This window comes from Taurulus bubalis, assembly GCF_910589615.1.
Source record: "Taurulus bubalis genome assembly, chromosome: 11".
NCBI classification, from domain to species: domain Eukaryota; kingdom Metazoa; phylum Chordata; class Actinopteri; order Perciformes; family Cottidae; genus Taurulus; species Taurulus bubalis.
Genome location: NC_136599.1, coordinates 12,580,996 through 12,598,713, shown reverse-complemented (window position 1 = coordinate 12,598,713; position 17,718 = coordinate 12,580,996). Strand labels below are relative to the sequence as shown.

The following is a 17,718-nucleotide window of genomic DNA, read 5'->3' as shown; positions in this document are numbered from 1 at the left end:
GACGTTTCATGACAGTATCTATCAATTGTATTGTTTTATTCATCTGACGTTTCTCCAAGCTGAACACTGGCCACTAGTCTGTGGCACCAAACATCAATTTCCGAAAAAGTATTCCAACATAATAAAAGTCAGTTTTCATACAACACTCTTCTCATTGATCGGCCTCCCTCATTGACTGTTATGCACGAGCGGAACAACCCTAATTATCACTGTTATCCTGGAAAATCTGATATATAGAACTGACCTGCAGGACACTAAACAGTCACGTTAACTTCTTTACTGTTGATGTGTTAGTATTTTTGAATTGTGAATAGAAGATCTCGAAACAGTTTTGTTTCCCCTTCACTTTGTGGGGGTTGAACTCTCTCGTCCTCGCTTCACGCTGTGTTACTCCCCCTTTGACATCTCGGGACCGTCTGGGTGAGTGCGCTGCGCGTTTTGATGGTTTTTGGACACTTCCTGTTTTTTGAGATCGAGGTGCAACGTGCACGTCCCGTGGACTCACCCTGGGTTCACAGGCCCGGGCAGGTGGTGTGTCGCAGCAGTGCAACTGTATAATATATTTAGGACTACAGCTGCTTTTGATAACGCTGTTATCCCCCGCGCTGTACACCTTCTGGTTTATTTGAGGAAGGAGGAAATGAGGCGTAGTGTTGCGCTTTAAGGTCGCAGGAGAGAGGAAAGACAACCCGGATTCAAACAGGTGTCCCGGTTGTCTCCCATCAGCCCGAGACCGGGAGAAGGAAGAGCGGGAAAGAAAAAGGTGACCAAACGGACGCGGAGTATTATTACTATTTACCCCCCAAAAAAGCGCTGTCAGTGAGTATCAGTCCGCTAATTTGAGGACGTGTCGTTTCTGTCCGTAAACCCCGACGCTTCTTCGGTTCAACGGCGATGGAGACCCGACATCAAAACCAGTAGAAACGTGGCATTTAATATCGAAAATATATATTGTTTTTAAAAGAGAGATAACCAAGCCGTGCACCACCTTTCTATCTGTCTTTCTCCGCGGAGAAAGAGGAGGCGGTAGAAGAGGGGAGGCGGTGACTGACGTCCCCCACGGGACAGGCCGTCCGATCCACGCTGCTAACAGGTGTGTCTGAAGAGGGCACCACGCTCCAATCTGCGCCGCCCGTTCATCCGGTCGGCCCGTGCCCCCTCCCTCCCAGCCTCCCTGTCCCTTCTCGTGTCTCATTGTTCCTGGAGAAATTGCATCCAAACCGGGGGACTGGTTTTGGAGTTCAATTTGCCAGTGAGCGCTTCTTCTTTTTCTTCGTTTCGGTGTCCTCGCAGCGACCGACTGGTGCGTAACAGCACGAGAGGAGGAGGTGGATATTCCAAACGGCAAATTTTCAGACGTGCATTTAAACAAGCGAGTGGGACTTTGTCGCGTGCTCCGGGGGTTTTCTGTAGTAATGGAGAGAGTTTAAAAGGTTTAAATGGTCGTTTCAGAGCTGAAGGGGAAGATTTGAAGATTTTGAGTTAGATTTATTTCCTCCACCAGACTGGGAGGTTGGGACTGATTTCGCCCCCTGGTGAAGAGGCAAGAGGAAGCTGCTGTGACGTTCGCGAGCCAAACTGGACCCCAAATTCCTGCCAATTTAACCGGGACAACAAATTGGGACTATCTCTTGTTTCATTATGACAACGAGAAAAGCCAGCAGTGTGGCGGACACGGTGACTACCTCCTCCTCCACCACCACCACCAACAACAACCACCACCAGCACCAGTCGAGGAGCGGGAGTCCCAACGGCGGCGTTCAGGCGCCCGAGGCGACGGGTGGAGGGGCGGAGATGTTCGGGGAATTTCAGGACTGGTGCCTGCGGACGTACGGGGACTCCGGCAAGACCAAGACCGTGACCCGGCGTAAATACCACAAAATCCTCCAGACCCTGATCCAGGGGGACGAGGAGAACAGCCACGGGGTGTTCATGCACGAGAAAAGCAACAACCACATCAACGCCAAATTTAAATTCTGGGTCAAGTCCAAGGGCTTCCAGGCCGGGACGCTGCAGGACAGCAAGAACGGGTCATCGGACAGACCGGTGCTGTACGTCCCCATCAAGGCGACGGTTAGTGCATCTTCCTCTTTCACTCTGGGCTGTGTGTGTGTGTGTGTGTGTGTGTGTGTGTGTGTGTGTGTGTGTGTGTGTGTGTGTGTGTGTGTGCATGATGCATGCGTGTCCGTCACTATTGGGCTACCCTTACTTGTATAAAGAAATAAGGTGTGTGCGGTTAGCCTTAAACGTACAGCATAACTTTCCTTGGCTCTGTGCCACAGCTACAGCAAACACCTGTTCCCAAACAGAGCCGAGTCTGTTGGTGGTTTTGCACTGGTACTTTTTTTTTATACCCATAATCTATATTTTACCAGCCTGTCCCGGTTGACTGTCAGGCAATATACTGGGAAAGCTACACACAAAGATGTGCCACGCACAAAAGTTAAACTGAATAACAAATTATTTTGTTGGTATTCATTTTGTAATCAATCAGTTGATAAAATAAAACAATGACAGGTGCCTAACAGGTAAGCAAAGCCCAAAATGATCATTTTGTGTAACTACAAGACACCAATATTGTATTTATAATGAGATGAAACCAAGAAAATTACACAACGATTGGCATTTCACACGCCAGTAACTCTATAAATATCTACAAATGACTACAAATAAGGGTATTGCTATTACTGCTGAATATAAATGACATACAGTTTGGTTTCGTACTGCTGGGTATTGCAACTGGAGTGATTCATTTTCTGTCAAGTGGCTAATTGACAGATTATTTCAACAATAATTAAGCGATATCACTGAATGTGAAACTGTCCAGGCAATGACCTTTGACCCAGAGTTATACTTTTTCCCACATGACCCCAATTTGAATTATTCAAAACTCGCCATTCTTACTTTAACTCCAGTGACTGCATTTTTTAGAAACTCTATATCAAAGAGGCTATTGTCACACATTTGTCTGGTTCCAAGTTTTTAGGAATATAATGTTCTCTCAGGTTATGAATGATATATGAACAAACCCCTCCGAAAAATATAAACATTTTTGAGAATTTTGTCAGATATGTATTGTAAAATTCCATACATTTAGCAAGACACTATGACTGAATAGGATACTATTTTTTAACTAATAGACATCAAAGTGAAACTTGCCCAATTGATTAGTTCCACTGTTTTGTTTATACACTTAAATATGCAAATTTGGCATTATCAAAATTTTTACTTTTGGTGAATTTAAGATAAATTTACAGATGCAAATCTATGATTTTCAAATTTGTGTTGGTTCTGCTTTTGGGGTGAGTCAATCTTTAGTCAGGCTCTTGTGGTGATGAACTGGTGGGAAGGAAAGTTTTGACTTTCATGTCCTCAAGTAAACTAATTTGTGCTGCATTCATTCACCATCGTGGAAATTCAGAAATGAACCTGGACGTCTTCAATATGCTCAATTCAACCAATAGACGTTAGTTGTGATAGTTAGTTAAGCAAAATACAACCATATAATAATTATGTATATTGTATCCACAAGTGTCGGATTTTTCTTACAGTCAGATGCTTCTTGAAGTTGATGTTTGCTTTATCTCTATTATGTAGCATCAGTTAGGTCTTTACTCACCTCAGCAAAGGAAACATTTGAACATTTTGTGGTTTATTATTCAAGTCTTTGTTAAAGTTGCATCTAACAAAATGTATCGCCATTAAACCAACTCATTATCGTTCCAAATAGTCATAATGTCAGTTGTTGATCTGATTGTAGTGCTAAAACATTTAGTCGATTCCTTTTATTATTGGATGATCAGGAAATTAATCGGCAACAATTTTGTTAGTTCACGTTACCGATCACGTTATGTATCATGCAAGAATGACATATGTTCTGGTTCCAGCCTCTCAGATGTGAGGATTTACTGATTTAGCTTTTTTTCGACTGTCGGGTGGAGAAAATAAGCAATATATGATTATTATTATTTTTTTTACCATATTCTGACACTTTATAGACTGATTGATAATTGAGTAATGTACAAATGGTTAGTCACAGCGCTAGAACAGTACAGTCCCGGTTGTCCTACTTTTTGTTGATTGTTGTGTGTCCACTGATGTCATGGTACAGTAAAGTAAAATTGTGTTTGTGGTGACAAAACTGTTGTCGTAGCGTTCCTGTTCCGTGTGTTGTCCTCTGTATTCATTCAGTTGTTCAGTATGTCCTCCTTTCTGTCTGTTCCCACGTCATAACTTTTACTGTGTTTCTAAGCAGAATCTTCTGTATTTTCCAGAAATGAGCTGTACAATTGGTGTAGTTATTGTACAAAATATGTTGCAGCGAGGGATTCAAACCCTTCATGTTTTTCTCTTAATTTTTCGGTCTTCTTTGTTTTGGTTTGTGTGATTGGCTGGCAGTAGCCAAGTCCCACATGTTGTTGGTATTTTCAAACCGAAGAACACTTGTTGACAGTGTGAGTGGGAAGACACCAAGATATGAATGAGAGGAAATAAAAATGGGCTTGTTTCTGTGATTGCAAAACACTGTAATGTATTTAGAAATGATTCAGTCCAGTAGGTCTGTTTTTCTTTTTAAATTGATATATTTAGCCACGATAGTTCAGACAAGGAGGTCTTGTCCAACATGGCAAGCGTAAAACTTTCACACAAGCCCTTCATAAAAACACAAATAACAGACCTGGAAAAACAAAACGGCAAAAACTCAAATACAATATAAAAACATAGAAAAGAAATCTCATAAAAGAGAAGACTTGCGTCAACCAAAGATTGTCCTTCAGTGTCAGGGCAAGTACATTCAGCACTCAAATGATCCTTAATCCTGTTTTTTAAATATTGTATGCTTATAATAAATAATCTAGTTTAAAATGTTTGGTTAAACACTAAGAATTGGTTCCAAAACCTGTGAATGACGTACCTTGTTTGTCCACACATGATATGAGGTTCTACTTTTTGGCATCAATAGAGAGCATTTCATGTAATATGGCCTCTTACGGGTGTGTAAAGAAAACAAACTGGGTTTCTCATTAAACTGCAATGATTGTGGAAACTTGAATCAGAGAGAAATCTTAAAGCAGCATGATTTACTGAGTGTAACGTTTTTAACGAAGATGAACGTACATGCATGCATATAATATCACCATAATTAATTGCTGATTGAGGAATTGCTTAAATACATTTCCCCCCTTGCAGCAACAGAAAATCAGCATTTGTTTCTATTGAATTCAAATAATTTCTTGAGGGCAAAATCACTAATTTGCCTGAGAGGACTTTTCAAACTGTACAGCATATACCATCCTCTGTCCCAGGACCCTCACATCCCAAAACCTCCCCCAAAACCTCTTGATCAGGGAAATAATGGAAACCTTTTTTCATGGAGTTTTGAAGATACTCAATATGATGTTTTGAAGACAGACATCTTCTAGGAAATAAACCGCTGGTGTATATATATACATTTAAACTTGTTAAATCAACTTATTATTTACAGTGCCAATCTGATACACATCATCATCATCTTTGTCCTTGACAAGCACATTATTTTAGTTTAGTAAACATTTAGTATAAGTCTAAATTCACAGAGATTCCTCTGAACAACATTAAAAGCAGATTGCAGTCCCTCAATCTTACTCGCTAAGGATGTGGCAGCATATACGTGATGGTGCAACACAGATTATTAATATAATCAAAATATGTTATCTCAATCGTCTGTTGAAAACTACGCCTGAACGATTCTGTTTTTTGTATCTTCAGTCTCAAATCACAGATTGCTCAAATGGCCGAGCAGACCGGTCAATGTAATGCAGGATTGCTGTGGAGATGAGAAGGGTTTGAGATGCTGGTTGGCATGGTTACCGTTTGGCTAATTTAACCCTGTCCTATATCATTTCATATTCAGATTAACATCAGGAGTATTGCAGTCGGGACTGGGAATCCTCTCTCAGAGTTTATCTTCTGTAAATCCCTCTCTGTGTGTCTCTCTCTTGGCAGCAGCAGGTCTGTTGAGTCTGTTTATTATCTGAGGATTGGGCTGTTTAGACTGCAGAGAGAAAAAGAAAGATCCCTTCTGGGTGTGTGTCTGTGTTTTATTTCTAAACATAGCTGGACTGATGTTGGAAAGATGAGGAAAATTCACGATGAGTGTGGATGTTTTATAGTCAGTCCTCGGGTAGATTAGTAGAACTGGGTTCACCCACATCACAAAAAATGTAATTGTTCAATTCACCTCTCACGGTATCTAGCAGTTTACCGTTTCTGATCCCACCCCAATACAAGGGAGGTGAATGTCATTTGATTTCTGGTTACATTTAAAAAACTCCATTGCAACATCATTTTACAGAAACAATGCAGTAGTTTTTAAATCCAATTTTATCCAACTCTGCATAAAAGGGTGCGTGTGTGTATGTATACTGTATGTGTACTATGTATATTATAATAATACTAATACACTTTAATTGTACAGCACTTTAAAAGGTACTCAAAGGCACTTTACATGGTAAAAACAGAAACAATAAAAGAAATAACAATATAAACAAAAGAGATTACATAACGGTAACAACAAAACAACAAAACAAAAACATACGTAACTAGCATCACAGGTTAGAAGCATATTTAAATAACCAGACTGGCACAAGGGAGTTTGTTCAAGTAATCCAAGAAACGCTGCCACGCCTCCATCCACTTTAGAAGATTTAGAGGCAGGCCGGGTGGAACGCAAATGAGTTTGATTGGCTAATTGAAAGGGACAACTCCTCTGGGATGCTCCAAACACATGTAAAAATATTTCAAATATAGTGGACCAAAGTGGGCCAATTGACACCTAAGGCAGGCAGGATGCAACCTTTCAAAGCGACCTTGCAGAGATGCAAGCAATGGAATCATTTGAGTGTAAGTACTCCATGTCTCACACAGATTAAGGATTTGTGTGCTCTCTCAGTTGTAGACCGTCAGGTCTCATCCGTTAGTTCAATCCCCAATTCTTCTCCCCAGACACTTTTCAGATGGTTAAGAGAGGGGCTAGGGATGTTGTGAATGATGTTATATATCCTTGAGACATAGCATTCTTGATAAGGGTTGAGAATAAAACAGTCTTCCATCCATCCCCCAGTTGGGGCAGCTGGAAAGGAGGGAGAGCACTTTCTGGTGGGACAATTTATTTTAGTGCACAGTTCCAATGAAAACTCACTGTAGACAACATAGAACGGTCTGGTGATTGTCTTGAAGGTCTGGGAACTGTTCTGAGTAACAGGAACATTTGTTTTAAAAAGAATGGTTGATGTTAAGTAACTTTCAATCCTTTGTTTTGGCCCTCAGCTTTTATTCAACGTTTACAACTTCTAATTGTGGTTCTCATGGTTTAAGATGTGCCAAATATATATTCTCAAATTGTTTAATATTTTTGAAGACCCATCTTGAACTTGGAGGCAGGAATTACAGTGACTAGCGAACATCGTCCCGTCATATACAGTAAAACCACACTTGTTGACTTGTGGGTCGTAGTGGCTAGCAGATCAACATCATGTTAAGAAGTGTGTGTTGACAACAACTTTGTTCACTTTTTTCTAAAGAGCGGGGTTGTGTTCAAAATGTATTAATTTCTCCCTCTAATCCAACACATGTGATCAAGGCTGTAAGTGCAGCCCTGTATGCCTCCACCGTTTTAAATTAACGTTGGCTTTATCTACTATTGAGCGAATGTACACAATATAATTGAACAGAAATTTTGTTTGTTGGCCATTAGCGGTGCCGCCGTCGTTACCAGCTCTCCTTCCGTCAATTTAAACACGGAGTGGTTGTTTACAAAGTAACATTATCAGAAATCTGCAACTTGAAAAACCTGATTGCATATTTTACTTAATATTGGCGGATAACCATCGGCAGTAAAACTTTATTTAACACTGTGATAGTTAACGTCAAACTGTGTAGTGTGATCCGTACGGATCACGGATCGGCAGTGGTCCGTTACATGACGATGGCAAATATGTCACATATCCGAAGCTAAGGATTTAATTTCTGTAACTTTAAGATCAGTGATCCAGAGAATAAATATGACAAGTGAAGGGCGTCATTGATATACACTTCTTGTCTCCTATGTGATCATGCCGTCTTCACCTCTCCCTCCACCGCCCCACCTTGTTTGGAAGTGTATCCATATTTTATTTTGCCAACGTTGGATATTTACACAGCTTACAACCATATTGGGCATTACAAAAATGTGTTAGCTAGGGTGTTGGAGAACGTTAGATCTCGTGAGAGAGTGTTGCTGAGACAGAGAATGTTCTCAAACAAAGTAAATTTTCTCAGAAGTTGTCTGTCTGAAATTATAATACCAACAGGAAAGAATAACCATGTCATTCACAACTTTTAGCATGTCATTGGTTTCCCTTGTGCAGATTGAACCTCTAGTCCTGTCTTCGTAGGGCTTGGTATTGTTAAAAAATCACGATAACAGTACCAATACCAGTACCTTTTTTAAAGTGATACCAATAGCATGCTTCATTCGATACCCATGTGAATAGAAGCTTATTGTGTGTCCCACTGGCTAGCTAACATTGCCGCAGCGCTTATACAGCGGTTACTGCTGATAACACCATCCCCTGATCTGCGGTGGCAGGACTGCGTTGTCGCGGAAGCTAAAGGACCATCCTCTGGTTTCTACTAGGTTAACACTGTTAGCTCTGTCAACACTGTTGCTGCTGTCAGTACTGCTAGCCACCATTAGCTTACTGCTAGCCACTAGCTCTTGTGTATGTGTGTAGCTGCTTTGGTAAATGTGCCACTCAGATGTTGCATTAAATTGAAGAATGCTTACTGTAATTGGTTGCAAGCAAAACCATTCAGATAGTAATTGAGGATTTTTTATAAAAAAGGGTCGGATGTCAGTAGTATCGAAACTACTCGGTCCTGTGTTGTTTCAATTAATACCTAAAAGGTATCTAGTGCCGATAGCCCTATGTCTTTGTCTCCTGCCTGTTGAGTGAAGTGAGAAACACACGCCTGGATGTGTTGAACTACACAGCATCTAAATGCTGTGTTTACAGCTCAAAACAGCATCCTGCTTGTTTTCTGTCTGCGTTGCTCTGAGAGGGGTATGACCTGACTGCAGCAACGGCTGATCAAACAGCGACTGTGTTTTTACACTGACACTGATACACAGATAATGTGTTGTGTGTTTGTGTGTGCGAGACAAAGATGATATAGCTCCGCTGATCTCTGAGGTATGAAACAATGTTGGAATGGAAGATTTGATGACCAAAAGGTTGTGGTCATATGACATATAGGAACTATTTCTCTCCTGGGGGCTCTTAAGTTTACTTTGTAGCCAACACTTGCATAGGTAAAACTCACAGGTGAGACACATAACAGCATGCAACTAATCAGAACTGCTAGAGACCATATCAGAAGACTGACATTGAATATTAGTTAAAATTAAAGTGCCAAAGAACTGACACTAATCCCTTTCCATTTGTTTGCATTCATTACTCTTTGTTAGTGTCATTCACAAGGTCTTAACCCTCTGCACCAAAAGCAGTTTTGGGCCGTGTTTTTCTGTCACATTTCCCTCACTGTGGCCTCGTTTTTCACTGCAATATATAAGTCTGGCACCTTCATGGCTAGAGGTGGGCAGGACACAGTTATAATGCCAAGTTGAATTCCTTAAATTATTTATTTTACCAAAAATGTAATCTATACATTCAAGTTTTTCCAAGTGTCCATGGGGGCTCCTCATGCTGTACATAATTTACATTTACAACTTTTACTTTAAAAATAAAATGCAGGCTGCTGAACATAGTACAGAGAGGATAGACAAGAGAACAACTCTCTCCGTACTATGTTCAGCAGCCTGCAGTTCAGTTGAAGTTTCATCAAGTTTTTGCCACGTGGCTGTTTGTCTCCATATTGGATTTTTGGACTCACAAGTCAATCATGGCTTCCCAGTTGCGCTAATGTCTTGACACTGCTACACTTTTTCATAATTCTTTTATAAGATCACAGAAGCGTTCTGGGGTCCACCTCACGGAACGGGATTCTGTTCTGTTCTGTTTTGTTTTCCAATTCCAGCAGGTGACTTGTGCTACATTTCATCATCCTCGACCGTGCAGTTCTGTCCTTTTGTCACTAACAGAAATTATAAGTTAGAAAAAATGAGGGTGTGTAAATGCAAGTTTGCCCAACTGGCTTGTGGAGAAAAAACTATTCTTCAGATAATTCAAGAGGGAACTTTATAATTAACTTAATTAGAAGTGAAACCCACTAAGCCCATTTAGCTTGCGGGGGTCTTTGGTTTCAGACTTGGAAGAGAATCTTCCAAGAAACACACATGAAACACACAAGAAACACACAACACACATGAAACACACAAGAAACACACAACACACATGAAACACACAAGAAACACACATGAATATAGGTTATTGTAGTCATATTTGTGTGGCTCTTTTATTTAAATAATCTGGTTTTGCTCACATGCAATACCACGTCACAAAATACAAACATAAAATATACAATGTAGATAAAATACTTAATACCTTCAGCTCATCATCTTCACATTAGGAGCACTGCTTCAAAATGTTCATAGCACAATAAAGCCCAAGCTTGTCTTCCTCAATTTGGCACCGCTTTGACTAAAGAACAGGCTTCTCACCTGGTGTTGATCACTGCCAGCAGGTTAAATATTAGAGCCAGCTGTTAAAGCATCTATAAACATCAGAAGTTATTCTGTGAAATAAAGAAATATGAACAAATGAAACCATGTTCAAGCTGATCTGTATCTCATGCTTTTGTGGATGACAGTGGTGGAAGAAGTACTCAGATCCTTAAATAAGTCAAAGTACTAATGACATACTGTGAATATACTCAAAGTACTGCATTCAAAACCTTACTCTAAGTTACTTTAAGGAACTTTTGTTTTAAAACAGTTTCAATTTAATACCAATGACTATAAGAACTACATAAGTAAACGACTTGCAGTCGAGAGCTCCTCCTCCTGCAAGGAGCAGAGATTAGCTTCGCTGCTTCACCGGCCTCCGTTGGGAGCCAACTCCATGTTGCTGGAGACACTTCTGTGTACTGGGACTGCCAAAATCAACACAAACTTAAAGTTTCTTGCAGTAGCTTTAAATAAAAGTATGTGAGTATCATCATTAATCTTACTTCTGCATTCATGTTAGCTAAATTCAGCTAAATGTAATGTCTGTTACATTTGAACACAGATGTTTTTATTATGTTGTCTTCACTGAGGAGAGTAAACCAGTTTTTATGTGTGATGTGAAGAAATCTATCCAAATCTGCTGCAATTTAAAGGCAACTTTGCAGTGATGTCCCAGCTATTATGGTCATTCCAGTAATGGCTGAAGATTTAAATGTTTCTATAGAATCCAGTGAGAGATAAGGCATCCGTTTCTCTGTTGCCAATGGAGTCTGAAGCGCCAGCTAAAGAAGGAAGCACTGAGTGGTTTGTTGGGTCTAATAATAGTTCCTATCTAGACAGTGGTGTCAAGTACATGTGATGACAGCTTCCTCTTCCCTTCACTGGCCTCAACCAGAGTCGTAGACAGAGGGGTTGACAGTTTGAACAGAGCCGTATGTGCAAAGGGTTGTATCAGTTGCTCCGTGGATCATTGGTGTGTTACTGTGTTTTCTCTCTCTCTCTGTGTGTGCATGTGTTTCAATAAGTGCACAATAAATACAACTCTTCTAGTGATACGACACTGCTTAACCTTTGACTTAGTGTCCTCTGTGTTGACTCTCCAATTTGTGGGGAACTTTGGTTTTAAAACTAGAACAGGACAAATCCACACTGTTTGGATTCCTTTGAACTCTGGATCACAACTCAGTTTTACAGCGATTCAAATCGGTCTGATGTTTGTTGTTATTTATTATTATGAAAAAACAGAAGACAGCTGCCATCAACATGACTGCAGACTGAATAATATAGTTAACATTCCATTAGGGGCAGTTCCTGATTTATCAAATTTCTCTGTCCACATACTGAAATGTTTTAGTGAGGATAAACCTGTGGGTGTTCAACTGGCCTTTAAAGGCCAACATACAGACATATAAACCAAAAAGTTGTATTTCTTGTTATACCTGTCTTGTTTTCTTTTACATTCCAAATTAGTGTTGTCCTGGAAAAAGTGTAAACAACTGTGGCTTTACAGAACGCTCCAGCAAGCTAGGTAAAGAGAGGAAACACTGACTCCAGCTGACTAGCTTTAACAAGAGTCTTAAATATGCACTCAATGAATACATGGGTACCCACAAATTGCTGCTTAGTGTATTCCCTTGCTACATGATTAGTTTTGCTCCATGAGGACAATATCCAAACGGTCTAATTCAGGGAGCATCAGATACACAGATCTGTCTTGACTTGGATATGACTCCGATAAACCAGGCTGGCCTGCGCTCTTATCAGCACTGTGGTGGGATGGGAAATGGTGTGTTTAGGTAAACAGATGGATGAATGAAACCTCTGTGTTTGTGTGTGTCCATCCTCTGTCCTCCTATTAGCTGCAACAGAGACAATTTGTCCCAATGTAGAACCATGAGAGGAGGAGGAGGAGGAGGAGGAGGGACTCTATAAGAGTGCTGTCCTGTGCATCTGGGGGTCTGACAGTCTGTGTGCGTCTGTTGAAGGAGGGACAGCTTAATTGGGGTGGCCTCCTCTATCAGGCCTCAGTGATCTCTGCTATCTCAAAGAGCCCCTTATTCTGTCATTGTAAAAAACCCAAATTGACAGGAATTGGTTGGACTCTTGTATGCCTGTGTGTGTGTGTTTTACCCTCCCTTTGACCCTAACCTATCATACACATGTGTGTATGTGTGAGTAAGCAACTGTTCATCTATGCCAGAGGTTATGTGAGGGCCAAGCAGCGGGTGAAGCAGCGGGCACCCTGCTGGAAAACAATAGAGACCCAAAAATCAGCTCTGTAATGTGTTTAAGCATTATATCCTCTCACAATGGTTCGTATGATATCTTACAAAAAGTTACTCCTCATATTATGTCTGTTTTCCTATGAAAGACTACCACGTGTCAATTTCTGTTCATTGCATGCATACATGCGGTATTTAAAAAAATAAACTTCTGTCTTCACAGAAGCTATCCAGTTGGGTTCAGGCAACACAAGTACTTGGTTAGGTTTAGGAAAAGAACATTGTTTTGGTTAAAATAACCACAGATGTGCTGTAACGATGTAACGACATTACACAAATACAAATACATCAACGTTAACTTCTCGTTTCACAGGGGGAACAAACGGCGGTCTCTTGGCTGAGAGATGGCTGGTTGTTAGCAGCAGTAGAGATGTCTTCAATATAATATTTGGATTTTGAAATCTTCAATATTTAATTGAAAACCGAAATCCCAATTTGTGATTTATTTAGCCTATTTATGCACACACACAGCGTGCATGCAAGTCTAATAGCATTCTAATACATTTCACTTGTATTGTTTTTTCACGTAGCTAAGATTATAAAAGTGTAAAAAAGGCTCGGTCACATTATTCCAGCAGACAAAATCGAGGGGGTGGCCTGTGTATTTTCTATTTTGTAAGAGGTCCTCGGCAAAAAAAATATTTTAGAACTTCTGGACTAATTTATACCTGACAAGTGGACAGCTAATTTATCTAACGTACTTTCCTAAATTTAACTCCCATCATCCTGGTTTATAGCTGCTCACAATTTTGAGAGCATTAGAATACACACACCGGTCAACGTAGACACACTCTCACACACGGTCCTGGATTGGACAGATTTTCTACGACTGTCGTCCTAATTGAGATGTGTGACGCTGTATTTCTTTAGCCTCTTGAAAGGTGATTCTGTTAAGTCCATGTCTGCACTCCCCTCGTGTTTTTACTTTTTTTCTCGGTGGCACTGAAACACACAAAGCATAAAGCAGAGCTAATTAACTATTGTACATAGACACTTGCTATCTTTGTCACATTTGGTGGTCGTATAGAGGATGATTCCTCTTTGTGTCAGCAGCAGTGAGTTCCTGGAAAGTGACTGCTGTTGATATATTTGCACTTCTGAGTCTGTGTGTGTGTTCAACTTACACACACATGCACCTAGCCGTCGTCTTTGTATGGTGGATCAGTGCAAGTTTCAGATGTCTTGGAGCACAATGGAGGCAAACCCCCACTGTTTGAGAGTGTGTGTCGCTGCTCAAAGACAGAAGGGGTGATGGAGTGTGTGTCAGGGTGTGTGTGTGTGTGTGTGTGTGTGTGTGTGTGTGTGTGTGTGTGTGTGTGTGTGTGTGTGTGTGTGTGTGTGTGTGTGTGTGTGTGTGTGTTTGTGTGTTGGGCACAGCTAAACTCTTGCTGAGCAGCTGTATGCTGTTGACTGGTGGTGTAATTGCGTTACTGAGAGACCAGAGAGTGTGTGTGATGAAGATTGTTAGTGAAGCAAGAGACTCCATTAAAGGGTCATACCACTAAATAATGATGAGTATGAAGTGAAATCCAGATGTCACAGGGGGATCCGTGCATTTATACTTTCGTGGATATTATATTAAACACTAGATGAAGTATTCAAATACAACCCTTAATTCCATTAAATCTGCTCATGGACATACACCAAAAACCTCTCTTTGTCTTCCTATTATTGCGCCAATAATCATCATGTCCATTAGTGTCTGTCTGGGATGAGCATGGCTGACTTTCTCACCTTCATGAAATTAATTTCTTAGAATTATTTATATATATATATATATATATATATATATATATATATATATATATATATATATATATATATATATATATATAAGGGGTGCAATGGTCTGAAAGCAAGATTAAAAAAACACAAATGTCCATAAACTTGTGTGGCGGTTCTGTCTTCATGTGTGCATTTTAGTCAGTCTGGGCCAATGTTCCCTCTAATTTTTTTCAGCACTGAGCAAAAATTTTTTTTTCTGAGCGCACATTTCAGCACTGTGAGCAGTTCGCAACCACGCGACCTGCCAAAAATCACCACAAGCCTGCGTTAGCCATAGGGGATTCAAAGAGATGACAGCAAATGCATCAATATGTATACGAGGTTGATATTTATTCAATATCCTTTATAATGGCTGGACTTTGGGAACATTTTAATGATGGTGTTTTAACAGTCAGTTTAGTTGAACTTAAAGGATCTTTGTTAAACTTCAATAAGGGGAGGTTATGACTGGTTCACTGGTTATGATTGATTATGATATATATAAAAAAATAAAAGTATCAAAGGTGTTTAGTCATTTCTCAGCAGGTACAACATTTAAGTGAAAGAAAAATGCTAATGCAGTGCTTAACAATAATTATAGGCCTATTAAATTGACATAGTGTCATTTTCCTAAAGGTAGCCTATATAAACAACTTAATAACTTCATACTCTTCATATTTAAATATGTCTGAAAGTTTCATCCTACCTGTGTCATTTTGGACTATTTCATCTAGCCACTCATGTTTGAACGTTAGGCAGACCTTTTTCTGGGGCACCTGCTCTGCCTTTCTTTTCGCCATGGTAGCCTATAGCTGCTGGAGCAGGGCCCGCCAAGAGGAGCCTAAACAGCGCCGGCCCTAGCTCATGTGGCGCTCTGGGTGAGCTTCACTCCTGGCGCCCGGAGTAGGACAGCGGGGGTGGAGGGTGCTAACGGAGGCAGAGCGCTAGCAGAGGTACAGAGAGCACATGTCGAGAAACGGGACGCTGATTGGCCAAGAAGACTCGACACGTCACATCAAAGATCTAATTATTGTGAGGATGGCTCACTCCTATCTCAGAAACACTGGCGCAAAAAAGATTTTTAATCCCTGGAAAAAAAATCGTTTGTGCGGTCAGAAAAATACGGAAGCGCATTGCATTCACTGGAAAAAAAATAAAAATAGACCCCTTTTCTCGTAATTACGACATCCTGATCTCGTAATTACGAGATCCTGATTAAAAAAAAAGAAAAGATAAAGAAAAAGGAAACGTCTGTAAATCCTCTCTCAGTGGCAATGATGGCGCTATCGCAGTTAATCTGCTATTATTACCTTCTCGGTTTGAGACACTGGAAAATACTGATGTTTCTAAAAAATGAGGATGGTATTAAATTGAGTATGTCAACACTGCGCAGGCATTAGGATTAGGATTGTTCAGGCGGAATGCCCAGTCTGACTGATGTCGCTCTGTTTCTGCAGGAGCAGTTGAACCAACACGGGATGCTTCATGGATACAAATTCATGCATTTGAAATGCATCCAATCTGGTTTGGTAGTGACTGTAACGGACCTCTGAGAGTTTAAAGTATTGTAATAGTTTGTTCCTTTTTTTTTTTTGTCCTTTTATTTTAGTCCGTTTTGTTTCTGCAGTCTGTGCATTTCCGGGTTGCGCTCTTATTTTGAAGGTACAAAAAACGGAAGTTGTTAGTAAGAAACGGGCAGAAAGGAAAAGTTGCCATAACAACGGAAAACAGTGATAAAAAGGTTACGGATGTATTAGTTTAGATTTTGCCATGATTAAGGTAATGAATTCCTCCTATGCGTTCATGATCATCTCCTGCTTCTCAGCGGAGAAAAAAAAAGAAGGTTCCTCTGAGTTTATTTGCCATTGTACTGTTAGAAGATCGTGGTGTCAGTGCTCGATTATTATCCCTTCTGAAGAGGAGCGGGCACACTCAATTATCCAGAGGATTGACGTCTGGTTAGAATTAACGAGACCGTTTCAGCACGAATCAGCCTCAGAGAAACCGAGTTAGCCTGATGTCAATCATCTCGCTAATTTAAGATCGATTATAGGACATTTGCTCGACTTTGTTGAGCTAGGTGAGAAGAATAGGGCCCTGATCTGCCTGCCCTGCATAAACGAGCAAAAGCTGTGAACAGGCATTTATGATCTTTATCTTTTGTTATTCATCTTTTATTACACTGTTGAATGTTTAAATTTTTCAAAATAAATGAAAAAGAAAAAATAGTGTATTTCCTCCCCTGATAAATGGTACTAAGCTGTGACCCCAATGAATTTTGTGTACTATTACACACAGGAAGCAGAAGCGCTGGGATTATCGGAGAAATGCTGCCCGTTTCCTCTCAGTGCCCATGTAAACTAATTGGGTTTTTCACACACGGAGTGCCGAGCCACGGAGATCCGCGTCTGGCTCGCGATCTTCAGCAATAGTGTCGTGTCGAGTCTATTTTCTCCACGTGCCATAAGCAAATCTCTCAAGGAAACATACAGTACATCTCAAATTCCAGCGAACAAAATTTGTAAAAACAGAAAAAAGTTTTCTCTTTTAATTGGTGAGAAAGGATAAAAACAGAGCTTGATTACTTCTCTGGAAATCTTAATTGGTAAGGCTGAATTTAGACAGTTGCCTTGCCTTCAAAGATTTAACGGGTATAAACACCGCTCACTCTCTACTCTGTAAATAGTCTTTGCTCCACTGTGTTTAAAATAATTAACTCAGTCACTCGTTTTGTACCTTGAACTAATTAAAAGTAATACACTTTGACATTTCTATATAAACACATACTTTTAATTTCTTTCACTTCTTTCTGTTAAAGCTTTTGTGTTTGTAGTTTTTAATGTGTTTTGAAGTAGCATTAAATGTTCAGGTAGAATGGATGGATTAGAAAAAGGATTTCACTACAAAAACATAAAAACATTCAATTATTTAGTATAAAAACCTCAGCTTTAAAGAGTTGTTAAAGTTTAACGCAACTTTACTTTCACTCAGTACCTCCAACTTTTTGTGAATATGTTGACTTAATCC

General features: G+C 40.1%; 1 protein-coding gene across 1 annotated transcript in view; it reads left to right on the top strand.

Moving 5' to 3' along the window:
- Window positions 1-1,641: 1,641 nt before the first annotated feature.
- LOC306743811 (nucleolar protein 4-like) overlaps window positions 1,642-17,718 on the top strand; it is a gene marked incomplete at both ends in the record, with an annotated part of 130,065 nt that continues 113,988 nt past the window's right edge. The window contains one exon of the mRNA XM_079226374.1: window positions 1,642-2,073. Within this exon, the coding sequence (XP_079082500.1) occupies window positions 1,642-2,073 (432 nt within the window). The remainder of the gene's footprint in view (window positions 2,074-17,718) is intronic.